Source organism: Homalodisca vitripennis, chromosome 4, assembly GCF_021130785.1.
Source record: "Homalodisca vitripennis isolate AUS2020 chromosome 4, UT_GWSS_2.1, whole genome shotgun sequence".
Taxonomy (NCBI): Eukaryota; Metazoa; Arthropoda; class Insecta; order Hemiptera; family Cicadellidae; genus Homalodisca; species Homalodisca vitripennis.
In genome coordinates this window covers 168,176,513-168,197,940 of record NC_060210.1, presented here as the reverse complement: position 1 = coordinate 168,197,940, position 21,428 = coordinate 168,176,513, and the positions used below count along the sequence as shown (strand labels likewise).

Sequence of the window (21,428 nt, the reverse complement as noted above, 5' to 3'; positions counted from 1 at the left end):
ACAAAATGTATACTAAAGAACTCAATTTAAATCTTAGTAACTATATTATTTAACATGTTAACTACCATGCCGACCCGATTGGGTCAGCGAATATTTTGTTGCTACTATGCACTGCTGACCGGATCGGGCCTCACTATGACGACAACATAGTTTTACTTTATTGCAGCTACGAGCATTGCGTTTGGCTCTGGTAGCAAACCAGTGGACTAAATGTTCTAAATAGATACAACAATGAACAGAGAACGTTGTTTGAAGTTGTTTAGTTAGTTTTTAGGTTTACTACAGCACTGCGGAATATTATGAACTTTTATCTCCCGATCGGGTCGGCAAATTTATTTTTTACCAATTGTTGATATATTTTTCTTTTATACTTTCGTTAATTGATTTTATTATGTGATTATATTGTTTTATTAATTATTCTCGTTTCATTTACCTCATTATCGTTGTGAATGAAATTAGTAAAACTACTTTGGGTTTATATTGGAATTTATTTATTTATTTATAATTTTATGGCCTACATTGGACCACTTTAGTCACTTTATATTTTCTAGTCTTTCTTCTTTTATCCACCCAATATTTCTTCATCCTTTCCGAGCGTAATTTCCTTTCCTCCTCCGGAACCACTCTTCCTATTCGTTGTTTGTTTCTTTTCAGCTGTAGTGTAGAGTATTTGTCATTCAATATCTTCAATGTGTTTGTCTTGTGTTTTAAATCCTCTACTGTAATTTGTAACTCTCTCATATCTTCTTTTAATTCTGTGATCCATTTAATGTCACTTTTACTATACCACAGTTTTTCTACTATTTTCCTGCTAATTCTATTTTCAGGTGTTCTTAACAAATGCCCCAGGAATGATATTCGTTTCTTTTTAATTATACTTGTAATGGGTTCTATATTTTTGTAGACTGTTTCATTGGAAGCTAGTCTCCAAACTCCGTCTACTTGATAGTTTTTGTTTAAGCAAGTTCTGACTATTCTTCTCTCCATCTTAAGAACCTTATCTATTGCAACAGTATTTGTTGTTTTAAATATTGTTTCACTTGCGTATGTAATTTGTGGCAGAGCAACTGTTTTGTAGTGTCTTAATTTTGTATTTATTGAAAGACATTTTTTATTATACGTATTCTTAGTAGCATGTTTAATCTTAGTTAGTTTGTCTATTTTACTTTGCCAAGATGGTTTTTCATTCAGGTTATAAGTGATTACTTCTCCTAAGTAAATTTCTGCACAATTTTTATATTGTGGTTGTCCAACCTTATTTTATTTGCAAGTGGAGGCTGCGTTAATAAAACTTCTGTTTTTTCAAACGATATCTTTAAACCAATTTTCTGAGCTATATCTTGTAAAGATTTAATTTGCTGTTTTGTTTCCTGAATGTCATTGGCCAAAAGAGCTAAGTCATCAGCAAACCCCAGACAGTTCAGATTAATGTTGTCCCTTTGATATCCAATCTTTATGTTTTTTTGGTTATTTCTTTCCCATTCCCTCATGACGTACTCTAATGCACAGTTAAAAAGAAGCGGTGATAATCCATCACCTTGTCTTAAGCCAGTCTTTATCTGAAATGGTTCTGAAAGTTCTCCTCTAAACTTTATTTTAGACTTTGTATTAGTTAATGTTAGTTCTATTAATTTAATTAATTTGGGGTGAAGTCCAAAATGTCTCAGTATTTTTAATAGTGATATTCTTTGAATGGAATCATAGGCTTTCTTGAAATCAACAAATGTTATCGAGAGTTGTTTATTTTGTTTTCTATAATATGCCATAATTAACTTTAGTGTAATTATTTGCTCTGTACAACTTCTCCAAGGCCTGTTGGAATTATTGTAGTTATTTAGCTAATTATTTAGCTTATATTGGAATTATTGGATATAAAATAATATCTAATATTTTAATATTTATAAAAACAAAGTTTATTTTTAATTGGATACATAAAAGAGGATTAATACTTCTGTAATACAGATTAAGGTCTAATAAATTGTGGATTTTCTTAAAACAGTCTTTGCAGAGATAGGGCTTTCCTGGGCACAGCTCACAGAAAGTTGTCACTTTCTTCAGATTTTTTGATGCTTGACAACCTCCCTCATGCATAGCATTGTGTTGTAGCAAATCTTGCAGTTTTCCTTGATTTCCGTTTGTTTTTTCCCTCGCCAACGAAAGATGTTAACTTAGAAATGTAGTGATGGTCTGTTGTACACACTGCAGACAGAATTTCGTCTTCTAGACCCAAGAATGAATACACTAACTTTTCTCTGAACATTTTGACCGAATACACTTGACTTCTTCTACGTTGAGCAGTAACTTCTACATCATTATTGTACGCTAGCCACGCATTGACAACAGCTATTCCAAAAAGCAGTTATTCTGCAATCTTGTGGTACCAGCGCATTGACAAGATTTCCAAATCAGAAAAGTCAGATCCACTATAATTTTCCAATTCACCATAATTACCTCCATAATTATCACGTCTACTACTCATTGGTTCGTCCAAAAACATCTCTATATCACTTTCATCCAAGTTTCCACTCATCTCTGATATTTAATAAAGTTTAGACTAACATAAACAACCATACAAATATGTAACGAATAACCACAATGAAAGCAGCGAGTGCAAGTGAGGTTAAGTAAATTGGCGTGAACTACGTGACGTATCGGCTGCGAGCGGGAAGCAGTTGGGAACGTTTGTTCAGTCAGCCGTTCATTACACACGCACCATAGAGTAATAAAAAAAACCGCACACTGTCTTCACAGCCATTTAAACTAAATATCCCAAAGTGTACTGAAATTTCTATGTCGGCCCGATTGGGTCAGCAAGAAAGTTTTTCAGGCAATTTTGGTTGAAAAATAAATCTGCCGGTCCAAAGTTAAGCTCCACACCCCATATCATATAATTTGCATAAATAGTTTTTGCATTGAACCGTTATATTCACCACAAAAACAATATCACCTAGAAAACGAGTACAGAAATTTTGACAATACAGGGAACTCTAGAATTCTTTATGGTGGTAGTTAACGTGTTAATCCATTACCAACCAACTAAAATGAAAATATGTTTACCCTCAAGTACCGAATTATTTTTTCATTTTGCAATGGAGATCATTGTATGAGTGCTTAGGGTAAATAAAAAAATATTATACTACCAAATGACGTGTTAAAATTGTATTTTATTATCTTACATTTTCAGTATTTAGCTGCCCAGCAACTCTTGGATTTATACCAGATCTACCACTAAAAATTAAATTATGTGGATCAATACCTTGCCTAGGCCACTCCCAACTTTGAAGGTTAAACCTTGTCACATAATTGTCTTAAATTTATTCATCACCAGTTTCATTCAAAATTTCATCATCAAAGTTACCATCACTCACTTCATTTTTACTTTCATTGTGTATGTTCTCCACTAAATTGCTATAACTTTCAGAAAAGAACAACATTTTACAGCAACATCATTTCAGGCAGCAACTAACTAAAACAAACAAGCAACAGATGACACAACAATCGATTTCAAGTGAGTTGACCAGCTTCAAAATCAAACATGTTATATTTAACAGGCTCGATGTAATAGACAAATGCTAATATAATCAATATCGGGAATATTCTTCGACTCCAATATTACGAAACTTGATGGGCAGCACTGGTTATTATGCCGGGCAATAAACATCATTGGTAGCCAATAGGTTAAATGTGGAGGTACAATCCATCAATAATATACATACGATGAGTGTTTTTTAAGTAAGTTCCATTTGAACATAAGTACGCAACAAAAGATTATTTCAAAAAAGTAAATTTATTTTCAGGAAGCCTTCACTCTATTTTTTGACAAAGTTGCCAAGTTCAAACACTTATCATACCTCTCAACCAATTTTAAAATACCCTTCATAAAAACTTGCTGTCTGCTCCGATAACCAAAAGTTCACTGCTGTTTTCATGTTGTTGCCACTGAGGTGTTATTTGAAGTGGAGGAACAGATTGTAATCGCTCGGAGCAAGATCAGGACTGGGTGGTCAAGAACTTCCCAGCCAAAACTGTCCAATAAATCACGGGTTTGACGTGCAGTGTGAGGTCTTGCATTGTCAAGGAGGACAATTCCCTTTGTCAGCATGCTGCATCTTTTGTTTTATGTCATTCTGTGTAGCTTTCTCAGGGTTTGATAGTGTGCTTCTGCAATGATAGTGGTTCTGGTTGCATACATTGACCAATAAAACACAGATGCCATAATTTTGCGCTGGGACAGGCGAGTGTGTGAGTCTCCATTCCATGCTCTGTTGCTTCTTTCGGGCGTGTTAAGTGAAATCCATGTTTCGTCTCCAGTTACGATCTGACTCAAGAAGCATCACCTTCTTTGTGATAACGAGTCAAGGACTCATTGCACACTGAAATCTTTAGTTTTTGTGGTCCTCTGTTAGGAATTTTGGGACTTAAAAGGAGCACAGTTTCCTAAACTTTAAGTGTTCAAAAACAATGTTGCACACCAAACAGATTACCTTTACATCTTCCATCTATTGTTATATGTAAAAACTAACCTGCACTCATTCACACTTAGACAAGATTTTCATTCTTATAATACTAGAGATAGTGATAAGATTGATATACCACAGCACAGGCTGGCCAAAACAGGTTCATCTCACATGGTGAACAGCATTGCTTTCTTTAATAAACTTAATGTAACAGCTTGGACTGCCTCAACTGGGGTGTTTAAGACTAAGGTATTACATTGGTTACAACGAAATCCATTTTATAATCTAGAGGATTTTCTAAATCATGATGTGGATGTAGAATTTTTATTCCGAATAACTAAATAGTGCCAGAGTAGTAATTAAACTCACACATTGTAAAACCACAGTAATTGTAAAATTGTACTGTAAATTTTACATGTCTAATTTTTAAAATATTTTATTCTATTTTCTCTATTACGTCTATTATTATTGATACATGACTATGCCTATTTCATTATATGTAAAATGTGATCATTGGCAATAAAGATTATGATTATGTAAAGCACTGATCTCGACAACTCTGAAAATTCATTTAAAAGACCTATTGTTGTGAAGTGTCTGTCCTCACAAATCCTCACTTCAACTGAAGCCACCAAATCGTCTGTAACCATGAAGGGTGCCTGTAGTGGTCCTCATCTTTGAATTGTTGTACCCACTTACGCACTTTGCTTTCACTTATAACAGTATCACCATACAATTTGCAAATCTGTTTACACATTTTTGCAGTATTCAGGTACAGTACCTTGTTGACAAAAACCGTATAAAAGTGAACTTTACACGCGGGAGGCGAGTTGATAGTCAAACAGTATGCATGCGAACTACTAGTGTCTACAACAAAACGGTCTTACTTAAAAAACACGCCTCGTATTTAGGTATATTTTGAATGTAATTTATGTATAAAAGCAAATGTTTTAGTATAAAAATCTAATGTTTATATAAATTACCAAAATTCTTTACTAACATAAAATTTAATGAAGTTGTCATCATAATTGTAAAAGAAGGTCCATAATCAACTTAACTAGTCAAAAAAACTAAGTAACTATGAACTAAAATTATTTTTGAAAATATATGTGCAAGAAACAAGAAGTAACTGGACAACCAGGTTGATGAACTGTAAGTGAGACAGTGGAGAAGATACATGGAGAAGTGAATTTAGAACTGAGCCACTGTATCATAAACCATAGAAATTTTTGAGGTTACTTGTTCAAGATAAGCAGGTTCAGGAACTTGGAAAAGCTCTTATGGGTACTTGGAACATAATGACACCAACACACTTTCTTCTCCTGGGAAGAAAAAGGAAAGGAGCTAGATAGCCATCAACCAACTCTTAGCAGACTAAAGTTCAGAACGAATCTCTTATCAGTAAAAGCCATGTCACACTGCCATGGCGTCGCGTCCGTCCATCTGCGGATGGATTTTAAAATAATCGCTAACCATGTTGTCAAATAGGACAAGTCACACTGACATAACCGACGTGGTGCAACGTTCGTCGCGTCGGCCGCCGTCTGCTGGGTTATGCGGCTGGAGCGATGCTTGGCCGACGTCGGCGAAGTTACGATGGCTCGCGCATGCGCATAAAGCACCTTGGTCAATTAAATCTAAAACTTTGTCAAACTGTTCCTTGTTTAGCCTAAAATAAGTATGAAATTTGTCATCATCGGCTTCAAGGTCATGCATTAAATGATGGTACTCGCCAAACATCCTTTGTTTTTTATTGATAGGATGTACCCAGTGATCTCTTTGTGCCACTGAATATAATAACACCAAATCGTCATCACTGCTGCTATTATCGCTGCTGGAATCACCCAACCAAGGAACTACTGAACGTAAAGTAGGGTCTCCTGGTTCACTACAAAATACCGGCACAGACGACATTTTATTGTGTACTGAGCTTCCACCCTCCTAAAAAGATGGCCACGGATGCGGATGCGTGTCTGGCAGTTTGACGGGATTTGAGACCGTCGCGGCATATGCGGACGTTCATACTATGGATGGACGGACGCGACGGCAGTGTGACATGGCCTTAAGACTTATTTTAGTGCAGTAGACAATGTTGCAAACCAAGTAACCAGAAGGAAAGTAACACACGCTGCATCTGTATTGTCCAGCGTGGTGGAAAAAATCATGGTAGGAGTCTCCCTTGAGGTAATGCAGTACGCAATCCTGAGATGAAGAGACGCTTAGAAGATTTGTAATGGGTGAAAATTCCACTCACCAGCGATGTATTGAAAGCAACTTTGATGCGTTTACAATTTTTCCAATCAAAAACAATATCAAAAGAAAGATATGAAGCTTGAACACCTACCAGTGAGTGTAATTGGACATTTTTCCCAGCGCACATGACGCACATTGGCAGCCACTCTCCTCTCCTCATCCATCTTCTGCAGGCGCACAGCTGTATTAGAGCGATATCTACGAGGACGTCCAAAATCTAAATCTGTGAATTAAATAATAACAATTGAATTAATTTAATTTAATTTTTAATACAAATAAACAATATTTAATGTCTACAGCCCTTATCAACACAAAATAAACTGTGTGAAAACCAAACCATCAAGCATCCTACTAAAAAACCCTGGTTGTTTTTACTTGTTTTCTTGATTGTATTTGTAACTAAAAAAAATTAAAGAATGAAAAATGTTTGTTGGAATACTGTGAATTGGTTATTAGTATGGACACTGAATCTATATAATTAACACTTTTCCATCTGTTAAGAAAAAATATGAAAGTAGCGAAGGCTTACTGACAATAATTGAAGTTAAGTATAAACAAAAATTACAAAGTCTTACACAAATATTACTTAGAGATCAGGTAGTACATGTACTACATTTAGAGTACCAGCTATGAGGAAACCCTATGTAGTCTAGTTCAAGATTCTAGTACTCACCTCTATTTCTATTAACACTTTTACCGTATCACCGGTCTGTGAGACCGGAGGGGAATTTCATGTTTCTGAAATTGGCACTACTGGTGTTCGGTTGCCCCCTCCACGCTCAGTAGCTGTCAATCGGTCTCTTCTGAGCCGTTTTTTATTGGTTTTAGTTTGTCTAGGGCGTTTGACCTTGAATCAGTCCAGTTATTTTGTGAGCGCTACGGTCTACAGTACCGGACGATACGGTTACTGTAAGCATTCTACCGGTCTGTCATACCGGGTGATACGGTTAAAGTGTGAATAGCTATTACGTGTTTGTATATATTAGTTTTTATTTTTATTATAACTTGTTATAATCATGAGTGACTCGGAAATTTTAAGAGTGAACGATGGAAGATTGAACGAGCGACTTTTACAACTCCTACATAACGTTGAAGGGGATGATAGTGACGATGAACCTGTTGACGATTCGGATGAAGATCCAAGCTATGTAGTGTCTGATAACGAACTAAATCAAAGTGAAAGTGATGATAGTTTTGCTGTTGATGAACCCCAACTGGAAGATGAAGATGACATCCACTGTAGTGTCGAAAATTATTTGGTTCAGGAATCTGAAGATGACTTTTTTGGGGGGAAAGATGGTAGCGTATGGTACAGAAAGGAGCCACCCAAGCAGCCCAAAACACCTCAACATAACATTTACCTGGGACCATTACCCGGGCCTACTGCAAGAGCAAGAGCCTTAGGTAACAATCCACTCATTACAAGATTTGAATTCATAAAACGTCTGACCTTAAAACTTGTAAAGCCTCACATGACAAGACGCCTAGAAATTCAAAATTTGCCAAGAGACGTTAGACGCGTCATCATGGAGTACGTTGGAGAAACAGAAGCTGCAAATCATAATGAATGTGTTCCTAGTGACAAACTGGAAAAACGGAAGACATGTTCCAAGTGCCCAGCTGCTAAGGAAAGAAAAACCAATTACAAATGTATCAAATGCGGACAACCTATCTGTTTGGAGTGCAGCAGAAAGTTGGGCATTTCATGTGTTCAGAATATATAAAATCTGTGGATACCTTTTTTGTTTGTAATTATGCCTTTTTTAAGTTTTAATTGCTTTGGTAAAAATGTATGTGTATTTCTGATACTTGTAAATACAGCTTTATACTATACCAGTATTCTAGAATATTATTTTCCATCCTAAATTCCCCAAATTATTAAATTTTAAAATTTTTTGCAATTATGAAAATTTAAAAAATATTAATTGTAGTTTTGTTATCAACAGGGAATAATTAATTGTAAATATATTTTGTGTTTAAATCTGAACTAAAAAACAAGAATATCCCAAAAAAAGCAAAAAACCTCCCTCAGGTCTGTGAGACCGGATGATACTGTAAGTGATTGTAATTTCATGATACGGTAAAAGTGTTAATGTTATTATATCTATTTTTAAATGGGAGAATCACAAAAATTTGAACTCATATTAAATATTATTATTGTTTTATATTGAATTAAATGAAAATCAATATGCTTTTTTACCCAATTTAAAATAATTTATATCAGTTTGCAGATCTCAAAACGTACTGGTCCTGATTTTAGGAGTAAACATTTTTTTTAACCTTCGTTATTGAAATTTTGATTATACAAGTTAAAAATTCAATTTGGTTTCTTAGCCGTCAATGCTTCAAACTTAAATTTTTGTGTTTAGGCATTTAACGAACAAAATTTCCTAAATTTGCTAATGCAGTTTTTACTTTATAACTGTTCCGATGGAATCAGAAACTTGGGAGAGGGCAAATAACCCCAGGTTCTAAAATGTTTACAGTTCTAAGATAATTTAATAACCTTAGCTGCACTATAAGTCAACTGAGCAATTCAAGCCATCTACCTGAATTGTGACCTAGACTACAGCAGTTTGGGTTTTAATTGAAGAACAACTGTGGTATAACCAAATTTAAAAATTAAGATACAAATTGAAACTGGACTTCAGTAAGAAAGAGAAGTGTTTGAAAGAAACAATTGCCATAAAATCAAATTTTATTCAGCTTAAAAGAACAAGCAATATAAATGAAGGTTTAATCCTTTGCCGTCAGCACTGAACTTATACAATATTGTCCTTTCGATCGCCGAGGCATTACATGTGGCCGTGGCTGTTCTCTGTGTCAGGTTATTGATTTATGGCCAAGTCTTGTCGCTCAGCTTGGCGTGCCACACCTAGTGATCCTCACTGTTTTAGGCATTCAGTTCGTCAAACCACTACATTTGGCTTACTGTATTGCACACTTATACAATTCAATCCTCATCCAGTTGTGACTGGATAATATAGTGCTGTAATCTCACGGCCAAATATGTAAATAAGTTAATATTTGTCTATTTGCAGCACTAGCCATAGTAAGCATAGTTTAGAATAGTTTATATTGTTTTATACAGTGTCAGTGTCACTGTAGCTGCTTTAGTGTATCCTACCAATTCATTAAAAAAAACTAGTGCATTTGGTGGAGACATACCTCAAAATATGGAAACGAGTTTATATTCTGTTGATACTAGAGACCTTACATATTTGCAGAATAAAAATAGTTTTAAAACAGATCAACCTAAAACAAAAATTACATTTAATTTAAAAGCAATTATAACAAATAACCAATTGATAAAGTTTCAACCACAAAGCTAATGATAATCTTTGAAAATTATTTGAGAGTTTGGTACAGTGGTGACGCAGAACCCAGCCAGCCACTATGCGTGGCCCAACGAGCTGAGAGGACAATTACCTGAGACTCCATTCAAGATGAGCAAGAGATATGTTTGGGCCACTCTTAAAGTCTTTTATCTCTTAAACTAAAAGCTTTAAACTAATATCTTTTGATATAATTTAGTTAAAATCAAAAATAAATTTTAACTGAATTATAACTTGTATATTTACTTTAAATTATTAAAAACACTGAAACAATTTGTGACTGTCAAAGCATATTTTTTTGTATTGTACATAATGCCTAATTAACACATTCGGTGCGGCAAGTCGGGTATACCCGTCACGCGTGTCTACTGCCGCAGCCTGGCGGCGGGTTTACCTGACGCTTGTCCCCTCACAGTTACTGTCTCAGTCTGAGCTCGGCTCTTGAGTGAGGAGGTTGTTTTCACTGTCAGGCCCTCAGATATTACTCCTTTGTTCTTTGTGCATGCCAGTCTAGGCTTCCATTCTGATATCAGTGTATTACCTATACTTTATTGTTTACATTGTATTGTGCTGTGTTTAGTGGTAAGTTTGTTTATTATTTTGAGTACTTTGTTCATGAATATGGCGGAAACTTCTGGTAACAATTCAGAAGACAGTGAAAATGAACTTTCAAGCAGCGAAGACAGCGCGGAAGAATACGACACCGGCTCAGGTGAAGAAGGTACGTTTGATCCAACATGGAGTCCTACTACATCTGGTCTTCGTAATATCCCTTTTACAGGGGAAAACAAACTTCTTTGGCCAAAACCAACACAAAATAGGCCAGTTGATTGGCTTTGGGTTTTGTTTGACATCATACTAATTGAAAATATAATACAATTTACCAACTTATATGCCAGGGAACTATTTTTTGGCCCCAACTTGGAACCTCAGTCACGCATAAATGATTGGAAAGACCTGACAGTAAATGAATTTAAAACTTTTATTGGAATCTTGTTGCACATGGGCACTGTCAGACTGAACAGAATTAAAGATTACTGCAAGACTAATTATCTTTTTGATTTCAAGGTCTTCAGGAACTCAATGAGTCGAGACAGATTTCTTTTGATTTTGAGGTGTTTGCATGTCAATAATAATACTCTGGAAACCACTGACAAGCTGTCTAAAGTAAACCTGCTTATTGACTCATTTAATAATAAAATGGCGCAGATTTAATCTCCTGGCAAAGATCTCTCTCTAGATGAAGGAATGATATTGTGGAGGGGCAGGCTTAGCTTCAGGCAGTACATAAAAAACAAAAAGCATACCTAAGTATGGGATAAAAATTTTTGCTTTGACTGAACCTGATGGCCTTGTTACTAATTTTACAGTTTACAGTGGGAGTGAGGGAATCCTGTCAGGGAAAGGTCATACCTCAAAAGTAGTAAAATATTTGATGACTGAAAAATTGAACAAGGGGCATTCATTATATATGGATAATTATTATAACAGTCCTAAACTTGTTTGTGAACTTCTGCAAAAAGATGCTTATTGCACTGGAAATCTCAGAAAAAGACAGAAAAAAGCACCACCAGACTTGAAAACTATTACACTCAAGAAGGGAGAAAAAGCAGAATGTTATGCGGAGAGGGTTATGGTAGGCAAGTGGAAAGATAAAAGAGTTGTCAATTATATATCAACAGAGTTTGAAAACGACATGGGTGAGGCAAGTAACAGGCGTGGACAAATGAAACAAAAACCCATTCTGATAATACACTACAATGCCAAAATGAAGGGTGTTGATCGCAATGACCAACTTTTATCTTACTACCCGTGTGATCACAAGTCCCTTCGCTGGTATAAAAAGGTTTTTGTCCACGTATTGCAGATGTTTGTCACCAATGCCTATCGCCTTTATTGCTTTGCAAATCCTGAAGTGAAAATTCCCTTATACGACTTTAGGTTGAGTATCATTGAGCAACTTCTTCCATCAAAAGACGACATACCTAATGTCCCAGCAAAAAGACAGCGACTGACTGAACATGTCATTTCGAAAATTTCTCAAACTCCTGGTGGAAAATCCAGAGGAAGAAGGTGCAGAGTGTGCAGCGGAGAAGGGAAAAGAAAAGAAAGCATGTATTTCTTTTCGCAGTGTCCTGAAGAGCCATAATTGTGTGTAGTGCGGTGCTTTGACAAGTACCACAAGGAATAAAATTCGGACCTTTTTATGGGGGTAGGTGGGGATGTAAATAGCTCTAAACAACACATGTGTGGTGTAAATAAACATTAACAATAAATATCCTACAGTGTTAACTTAAAAATGTTTGTTCTTCGTCTTATTTTTTTTGTTTAGCTTATAAACTAAGTTCAGTGGCTTGATGACGGGTATACCCGACGTTTTTGTAATTGACTAATTTTTGTTCCCAGAACCTGAAAAATAACTTTTAAGTGTTAAAGAAATACACTTCAATATGAAAATCTGTGTACTTCATATTGTTTAACTTAGAACTATTAAAATTATGTGTGTTTCATCTGTGGGCCTGGTGACGGGTTAACCCGACGACGCCGAATGATACGTCATTATCATCACAATAGAATCTTCTCAGCTGACTTCTATCAACATTTCTGAGGTCCATGTATGTTAATATAAGAATTTTATGTAAACAAAATTTTAGGCCCATACCACTGTTTTACGATTTGACATGCAGCACTCAACGTGTTAACAAAGTAAATATCAATACAAACACATTTTCAATTAATAGTTTATAAACAACTTGACTGCTTTAAGGATGACGGCCATAATAGGGACCTATAGTGATTTTTTTCATTTACTGGTTTATTATTAATTAAACCAAATCCTATAAGTAGTAAAATATGCGAGCGTCATGAAACACAATAAAATATTTATGTTTTCTCTCTTGGAAGTATTTTTTTTAACTTCTATGTAATTGCTAGTTACTCTGCTACCTTATGTTCAATTACTGTCTTGTTCTTGAGTGCAATGTACTAATATTTTGTTTCCAAGAGTGTACGATAGAAATTAAGTGCTATAGTGAATTAAATAGTTATTTATAAGTGAAAATAAAACAAAAGAAGACATGACAATTCTCCTAATGGCTAAAATATATTAATAAATAATATTGTTTTGCGTGGTGCTTTACATGAATTACATACATTACATAATTTTTAAGGTACATTTTTTTTCTTATATTTCTTTTAATTGTTTGCCACAATTAACTTTTCTTAAATTTAAGATAAATTATACTTATTGTCAATTTTCACACAAACTGCCATTACGTCACTTCTATAAATAATAGGAGCTTTAAATTTTGTTATTTTCACTATAATAGTTTACGGCTGACTATGTATATAAAAATGTTATAGAGCAATGTTCAATAATTATTATAATACTAGCTCTTACCCAGGGCTTCGCATGCAATCAAAGTCCACAGCCTGCTCGGAAAAAGCACTTATGACGTAATATGTAGGAGACCTACAATATTTTTCCCACACAAGTACAGTAGGATATAGGATATTTTGTAGATATAAATCAGGTACATTCTATTTCAGTGTTAATGTTTAAAAGTATTAGAGGTTAAGGGAATGTGACTAACTCTCTTATCAGGTTCTGTGTGTGTCGGAGCACATCATCTAGTTCTAATGAATTATATTTCTGACGCCAAAGCTTAGTTTTCCTTATTGGTCAAGATGGTCAAGAAAATAAATACATACATGCGTACTGATTATATCTTTTAAATGAGACATATCTCATAATTCTACAACTAAAAATAGGTGGTAAAAGTACATGAGTTTTTAACATTGTTATTATGGAGCTGCACTCCATAAATATCAAAATGGCCACTAATACAGTGGGTATCTTAAAAGACTCTATTATAAAGAAGAAAAGGATATGAGATATATTTATTCCTGATTAAAAATAAAATTATTATGATTTTTTAACTAAACATATGTATTCTAAAACTAAAATGCTTTGTCCTTCAAGACATTGACCACCCATTAAAACATGACCTTTCACCATTAATATGTGACCTTTTTAATAGCCAGCCCTTAAAAAGGTTAAATATTTCACCACAAGACATTTTTCTTTTTTTTTACTAGGCCTATGTCTAAAATGCAAATGAGGGAATCATTTGTCATATTTTGGGGCTTTATACAAAACAAACCATTTTTTTAATGTTACCAAAAACATTTAAGTTAATTGCAAACATTAATACACAGTAATTTATTGTTACCTGGATGCAAATCATATGATTGGGACATAACATCCATTTCATCCTCTTCATCACTTTCTTCTACTCCAGGATAACATTCATATTGAGATGGTTGTAACTGATGAGCAATATTTTCTCCACCCATCGCTATTTCACATAACCCTAAAATCAAAAAATAGCTTTTAAAAAATTAAGTTTAATTTTGTTGTTTTGTATGTAAAATTTAAACATTTGTTTGTAAACAACATTTTGTATCCAGTAATATCCCTGCAGTCATATGTTTTATAAGAAACTATTCTCTTATAATTATAACAATTGATTGAAACGTATGGCACAAAAAAATACAAAACTAGCAATTATAAAGGAAAAGTAGTAGTGCTACTGCAGCACAGAAAACAATGCTCAGACATAGAACCAATCTGCTGCTATTATTAGAAGATAGGTAATAGAATCTTATATATTTCCTTTTTGAGTCTATAATCGATCCCACAGTCACCATGCAGTACAGGTGTCGATTGAGAGATAGCCATGCTAATTGCTTCACTGGTAACACCAAATTTAGTGCCGTGCAGGTTGCGTCACCTGTCGCATGAAGGCACATCAGTAGATTTTTCTACTTTTTTTATTTAATACATATCTTTATGTACGCGTTTTTTATCTGTGATGATTTTAACATGTTACAATGTCAATAAAAAATAAGCTTTTTGCAAAAGAGTAGAAGAAAACATAAACTGTGATGAAAACTCGTGCAAGTTAAGACTGTTAGCACAATATAGCACAGCTTGTATCGCGTAAACTGCCATCTGAATAACATGGTTTATGGGTACTGTATAGTGCACATTGTATGTGGAATAGAGTATAGATATATCCACTCCATGTTGATTTCATTCCCTAGTTTCATCAGTGTGTTATAGGAGCTTATGGGAGCATGCTCATGTTAATTAGCGGATCACGTCAAACATGGCAGCTAAAGCTCTGTAGACTGTAATTTAGACTGCCAGCCAACACACTGTAGCAAAGTTACATAGATCAGAAACTGTCCTCCATATTTACAAATGACCAAGGTCGAGATATACTTAAATATCAGCAAGTCATTCTGTACAGTATACTACGAGTATATAGTCAATTTTGTATGGCAGAGATGGGAGATTGAATAAACCACTTTATGTAATGCGATTCTCTAGAGTTCTTGTAGTAATGGCCTGCAAATCTTAAGGTTGCTAATGACCCATCAACACTTCCATGATCCATAACCGTATTTCAAACACATAAACTGACATCCAGAAATTGCATTAAGAAAATAATGGATAGGTTAGGGAAAATTGTGCTAGGGTTGACCAAAACCATTCCATTTTCCAAATACCTATTAAACCAGGGGCATAGCATAGGTTTTGCTACAGGTATGGCCGGGGTATCAAGAAATCACCTTGGAAGCAGGATTGGTACATGTGTAAACACCTTCTGTAACACCTACACTGCAGGTCTATACTGAACTAAACACAGCCTCTGCACCATAAGATATTATCCTGAGGCCACTCTGTTCTTATCTGCTACTTATTAATACAAAATATCAGTAGGTTTAGATTAGGTTAACATAAATATGTTACTAGTAGTACCAAAGTTAAAGTTACCTTTATGAGTTCTCACACCCAAAAATGGCCAGCCACGAGAGAAAATTTAACCACCTCTCTTAGGAGGGTTAATTTTTGTAGTCATTAATGGAATTAAAAACATAACCACTGTTTGACAGCAAGATTAATAGAGAATTGGATATATCTTGTAAATGTTATTTTAAATCAAACTGTATGTGTGTGTGGGGTGCACACGCTGAGAAATTGAGAAATAATTATATCTCAATTTAATATAGACAATTAAAACATTTTTAATACATTTTTCCTGGGATAGCTATTTTGTGTCAAATTTAATATAATTTTATAAAATATAAACTATTATGTAAATATGTAACTGCACTAATGCTGCGAAACAAAATCCAGTTTATCCAGGTTATTAATAATGAAAACCTGGTGATACAAAAAAGTTTAAGAGAGTGGGAGAGATCAGTAACAAGCATTTTGTGTATTAATACTCTAATTCATTATCCACTTGTTCATTGATATTGTAATGTCTAGGCAGAGAGGAGGTGCTACAAGCTGAACTAGTGGGGAGAGTAATTGGAGTAATAGTACACAAAACAAGTGTAAGAGTTTGGTAATAATAACCTCAGTAATATAATTGTACGTAAATATATATTATTTTGCATATTTTCTATTTCAGAATAAAATATTGTACACAATACCATAGCAATGGAATAAATTCTATAATGCACTTTAAAGAAAAAATTACTTTTATAAAAAAAATTCACACAACTGGAGGACAAGATGATAAATCTAAATGATGAGTATCTAAGTAATTGTAAATTTAATTTAGCTTCAGTAACATAAATTTTGTTCAAATCCATGAAATTTTACAAAATACAATATAATAATGTGCATAAGTTATTATTGAGATGCACCAGAGATAAAACATACTCTTTGTAACTTATAATATTCCTTATTCACACAGTACTAAAATTATATAAATTAAAATAAATTAAATTATAATATATTGATAGCTGATCATAAGGTAATAATTTGTTATACAAATTTCAGAAAAAAAAAACATTTATTTATTCTAAAACTTAATTATTATTACTGATAAACTTTAACTTTACTTAGACTGATAGACTATAACATTTAAAATCCTTATAAAACTGCTAATTATTACGTGATGCACAGTAAGGTGAACAAGAAAACTAGAAATGTTTCTCCTTTTTGGTTTGCACCTTCAGCTACGAAAAGGAAACAATATAAATTTTGACAAATCAATTTTTTCCTGATCTAATGGTGCATAAATCACAATAATACATTGACAGAGTTTTTTTATAAGAAGTTATTATGCAAGAGTGTTTGTTTAACAAAAGAATATTGAACAGCACTACAGAAATGCTGTTGTCATGTAAATGTTAAATAAAACTACTACACTGTTTTGTCGAACCAGCTGTAAAGGGGGCGGTGTTGTGGCGATTTTTATGAAAATTTCCTCAAAATTCGAAGATTTCAAGATTAAAAACAGTTTGGACATGAATTTTGAAGCTGAAGGCATCACAATCTTGTCCAACTCTTTCAAAAAAAATAACAATCATTGGGTTGTATGGATCCCCCAATAGCTCTAGAGATTCTTTTTTCGAGAGCTTGGAACACCTTCTGATTGGTCTCTCCTTTAAATCAAAAAGGTTTGTAATAATTGGCGATTTCAACATTAATGTTTTGGATCACACCAACCCCCTTACCCAGCGGCTTCGCGATCTTCTAAATTCCTTCAATCTAAATTGGTCCGTGAATTTGCCAACACGAGTGATAGCCACGACATGTACTGCCATCAACAATGTGATCACCAACATTCCTAACACACCAGTCTCTGTACTGAGTTCTGCAATCTCTGATCACTTTGCGCAGGAGGTCATGATTCATGGATGAAAGCTAGAAAATCAAAATCCAAAATTACTAGGACCGTGTCTTACGTATTGTGTTAATTACTTCCCAAAACATTTGCCACCTCAATAATGTTTAAAAACAGAGTCTTGGGCATCTTTGAGCGGGTGTGGAAATATTGATGACATGTATCAGTCATTTAGTGACACCTTCAGTCATTATCTGGATGTTGCATGCCCGTTCAGGAAAACAAAAAACAGTAAAAAGCTGTAATGTTTGTGGATAACTAAAGGAATTCTTGTATCTCGAGAAAGGCTCCAATTCTTATATAAAATTTTCACCAATACTCAAAATTATGATTTCAAAATGTTTTTTAGAAGGTATCGGAGAATCTATAAGAAGGTCATAAGAGCTGCAAAAGCCTATGACATGAATAGAGCCTTGGGTACCTGTAAAAATGTTTCCAAAACAGCTTGGAAAATAATTAATAACTTTTCTCGAGATGGAGGTTCCAACAAGTGTTCAAAATCTATTGCAATCCAAATTAATAATGAAATTGTTGAAGATAAATTAAAAGTGGCAAATGAGTTCAATAAATACTTCTCAACCGTTGCTTTTACAAATTCGTCATTTAAGAATCCTCAGTCTCACGGAGGAGAGACTGGGGTACCTGTTGCGTCCATGGCTTTGGCTCCTGTGTGTGAGGAGGAGATAGCACGTGTCATACAGAGACTGAAAAAAAAAAAAAAAAAAAAAAAAAAAAACCAGTGACGCCAATGAGTAGTCAGTGTGGCTACTCAAACGATGCTTCAAACATATTTTGAGTCCTCTAACAAAATTGATCAATTTTTCTTGGGAAGTTTTCCATCTCTTTTAAAGACGACCAAGATCACCTCAATTTTCAAAAAGAACGATCCTTGTCTTACAAGCAATTATCGTCCAATCTCAATTCTTCCAGTTTTCAGTAAAGTTTTTGAAAAACTTTTCTACAAAAGGCTTGAAAGCTTTCTGGAAAAATTCGAAATTCTGAATCCAGAGCAATTTGGATTTAGAAAAAACATATCCACAATTGACGCTGTGAACAACCTTTTAGACAATGGTCGATGGTTTGGATAGGAGAGAACACGTGCTTAGCATATTTCTCGATCTGTCCAAAGCCTTTGACTGCGTGCACCATGAGATACTGTTGCACCAGTTGGAGAAATGTGGCATTCGGGGTCTCCCACACTTATGGATCGGTTTCTTACCTTAAGGATCGACATCAGTGCGTGGAGATTTCGAACGTCATTTCAAACCAAATTAAAATAGCCCACGGTGCTCCTCAGGGTTCTATTCTTTGGGCCTCTCCTGTTTTAATTTTATGTCGGCAGATTGAATTCAGTTATCCAGCATGGAAAACTGGTTCAATATGCTGATACCACGACTCTTTGTTCTAAAAGTAAATCAATACAAGAACTGGAAATCACCTCTTTCATGGAACTGAACACTTGCATTCAGTATTTCACTGAAATGAATCTAAAAACAAATCAGTCAAAAACAATTGTAGTAAATTTCAGCCTTCGTCAGCATGATTGAGTGGTGCGTCCAGCCGTATTTATAGATGACGACATTCTCGAAGAAAATAACTCCACAAAGTTTTTGGGAATGATTCTAGACAAAGGACTGACCTGGAGTGATCATGTTGACAGAGTCTGTGGTAGAGTTACCTCACGTATCTATGCTCTGCGCAATCTAGCAAAATTTTGTTCCCCAGAAGTTTTAAAAATGGCCTACTATGGCCTAATCCATCCTCATTTTGCATATGGGATAAGACTTTGGGGAAGTTGTGCAAAAAACAAAATGGAGCGTGTCTTTAGACTCCAGAATCATTAAAAATTTGAATGACAGTCGTGTAGGGAATCTTTCAGGGAGTTGAGGTTGCTAAACTTTGCCTTGCCTCTATATTTTTGAGGTGATCATGTACTGTGATGCGGTGCACCTTGATTCGTGGCAGGAACGTTCATCAATATGAAACTAGAGGCAGGGACAACTTTTGAACTCATCAACGCAGATTGACATTTCTAAATCTACCGCAAGAAGTTGGTATCAGATTAATCAACAGGCTCCCTGAAGAAATCAAAATTTCCAATAATCAAAATCAATTTAAAATGCGTGTTAAACTCCTTTTGGAGTCCAAGGCTAATAATAATAATCTCTTTATTGCATTCTTTTAACAATTTTTACATCGTATCGCAATCGTCAATAGTTTAAGTCAATTTACACGATTTCATTTACACATTCACACAACCTCATACTCACAATTCTTACAATCATTCAGGTCACAATCATCTGTTGATGAATTCATGTCAAACCGCTGGGATATTTGAGATTGCTGGATCTGAGGTCAATGCGATTGTGACCTGAATGATTGTAAGAATTGTGAGTATGAGGTTGTGTGAATGTGTAAATGAAATCGTGTAAATTGACTTAAACTATTGACGATTGCAATACGATGTAAAAATTGTTAAAAGAATGCAATAAAGAGATTATTATTATTATACTAGGGTTAATAATAATCCAACATTTTAGCATTAACTATCACTATATCAGTAGTTTAGGTTGTGAGCAGTTAATTATCAAAACAAATTTCAACCCCAATATATTTTTGATTAAGCAATGATGGAATCCATGACAATGTGAGAAAGATGGAATTGGGCAATTGACAGCACTTTGCTTTGACAACTGACAGCTGGCAAAGGTCGCTTATTGTTTTGTCGCTAATGTTTTAGAGTGTTTACACTGAACTATCATGTTTCTAAATAATTAACATTGACAGCGTGAGAAAGAATTAGACAAAGATTTGGCACATTTTTGTGTCTCAGAATTTATTTCTTGTTCTTGTTATAATTTATTTTTTAGTGTTATCACACATTTAAATTAAAAAAACTCTGTGTTTAATTATTGTGTGTTTTAATATGTTAATGTTTAGGTTTCTAATAAGTTACTACTCATAATAAATTAGTTACTGAACTAACTTGTCTGCCAATATTTGATTGTTGTCAAACTTTACTTATTCATATTAGTTACTGAGTTAATTCGTCTGATGAAAATTTAATCGTCATTTACATTAGTTAAGTTATTATAAATTGTGAAAATTTACCACTTTTGATAGTCAAAATTAACTTATTTTATTCTGTCAGTGTATAATTTATTTATTTTAGTTAAATTGTTATAAAATTTGTAAAATTCTACTTACTTAATCAAATTAACTAAATTAACTTTATTGTAAGTTAAATGCAATTTCATTAGAGTTTACATCAGTTATATTATATTTTTACAAAAGTTCACAGATAATACAAGTTATATCAATTTACTTAGATGATTTTATTCCGAGTCAACATTTAATATTATTCATTTAAGTTTAATTTATATTTTCAAAGTTATTACATTTTATGACTTATGGTAGTCTACAGCTCTATAATCAGTATGGAGTAATTAATATTTACTTCCAATATTTTGCCAAAATAAATTTTATTTTATTTTATTGTTTAATATGTACGGAGGGCATATAGTAAATTTCTTTGAAATTAAAGTACAATAAATGTGAATTCCGAAAATACCAGTACCATGAAATTATTCCCTAGTTCTGCCATTATTCCCTCATAAATAAAAATTGCTTTAAATGCAGCTTAAGGTCAGGTTATTTAGGTTTACGTTATTGTT

The 21,428-nt window shown here is 34.0% G+C and overlaps 1 protein-coding gene across 1 annotated transcript in view; it reads right to left on the bottom strand.

Annotated features, from left to right (window-relative positions):
* Positions 1 to 14,447, bottom strand: part of LOC124360571 (target of rapamycin complex 2 subunit MAPKAP1) — a 30,575-nt gene extending 16,128 nt beyond the window's left edge. The window contains exons 1-2 of the mRNA XM_046814298.1: positions 14,278 to 14,447; positions 6,802 to 6,933 (exon numbers count right to left, since the gene is read on the bottom strand). Of these exons, the coding sequence (XP_046670254.1) occupies positions 6,802 to 6,933; positions 14,278 to 14,401 (256 nt within the window). The 5' untranslated portion in view covers positions 14,402 to 14,447. The remainder of the gene's footprint in view (positions 1 to 6,801; positions 6,934 to 14,277) is intronic.
* Between the last annotated feature and the right edge of the window lie 6,981 nt (positions 14,448 to 21,428).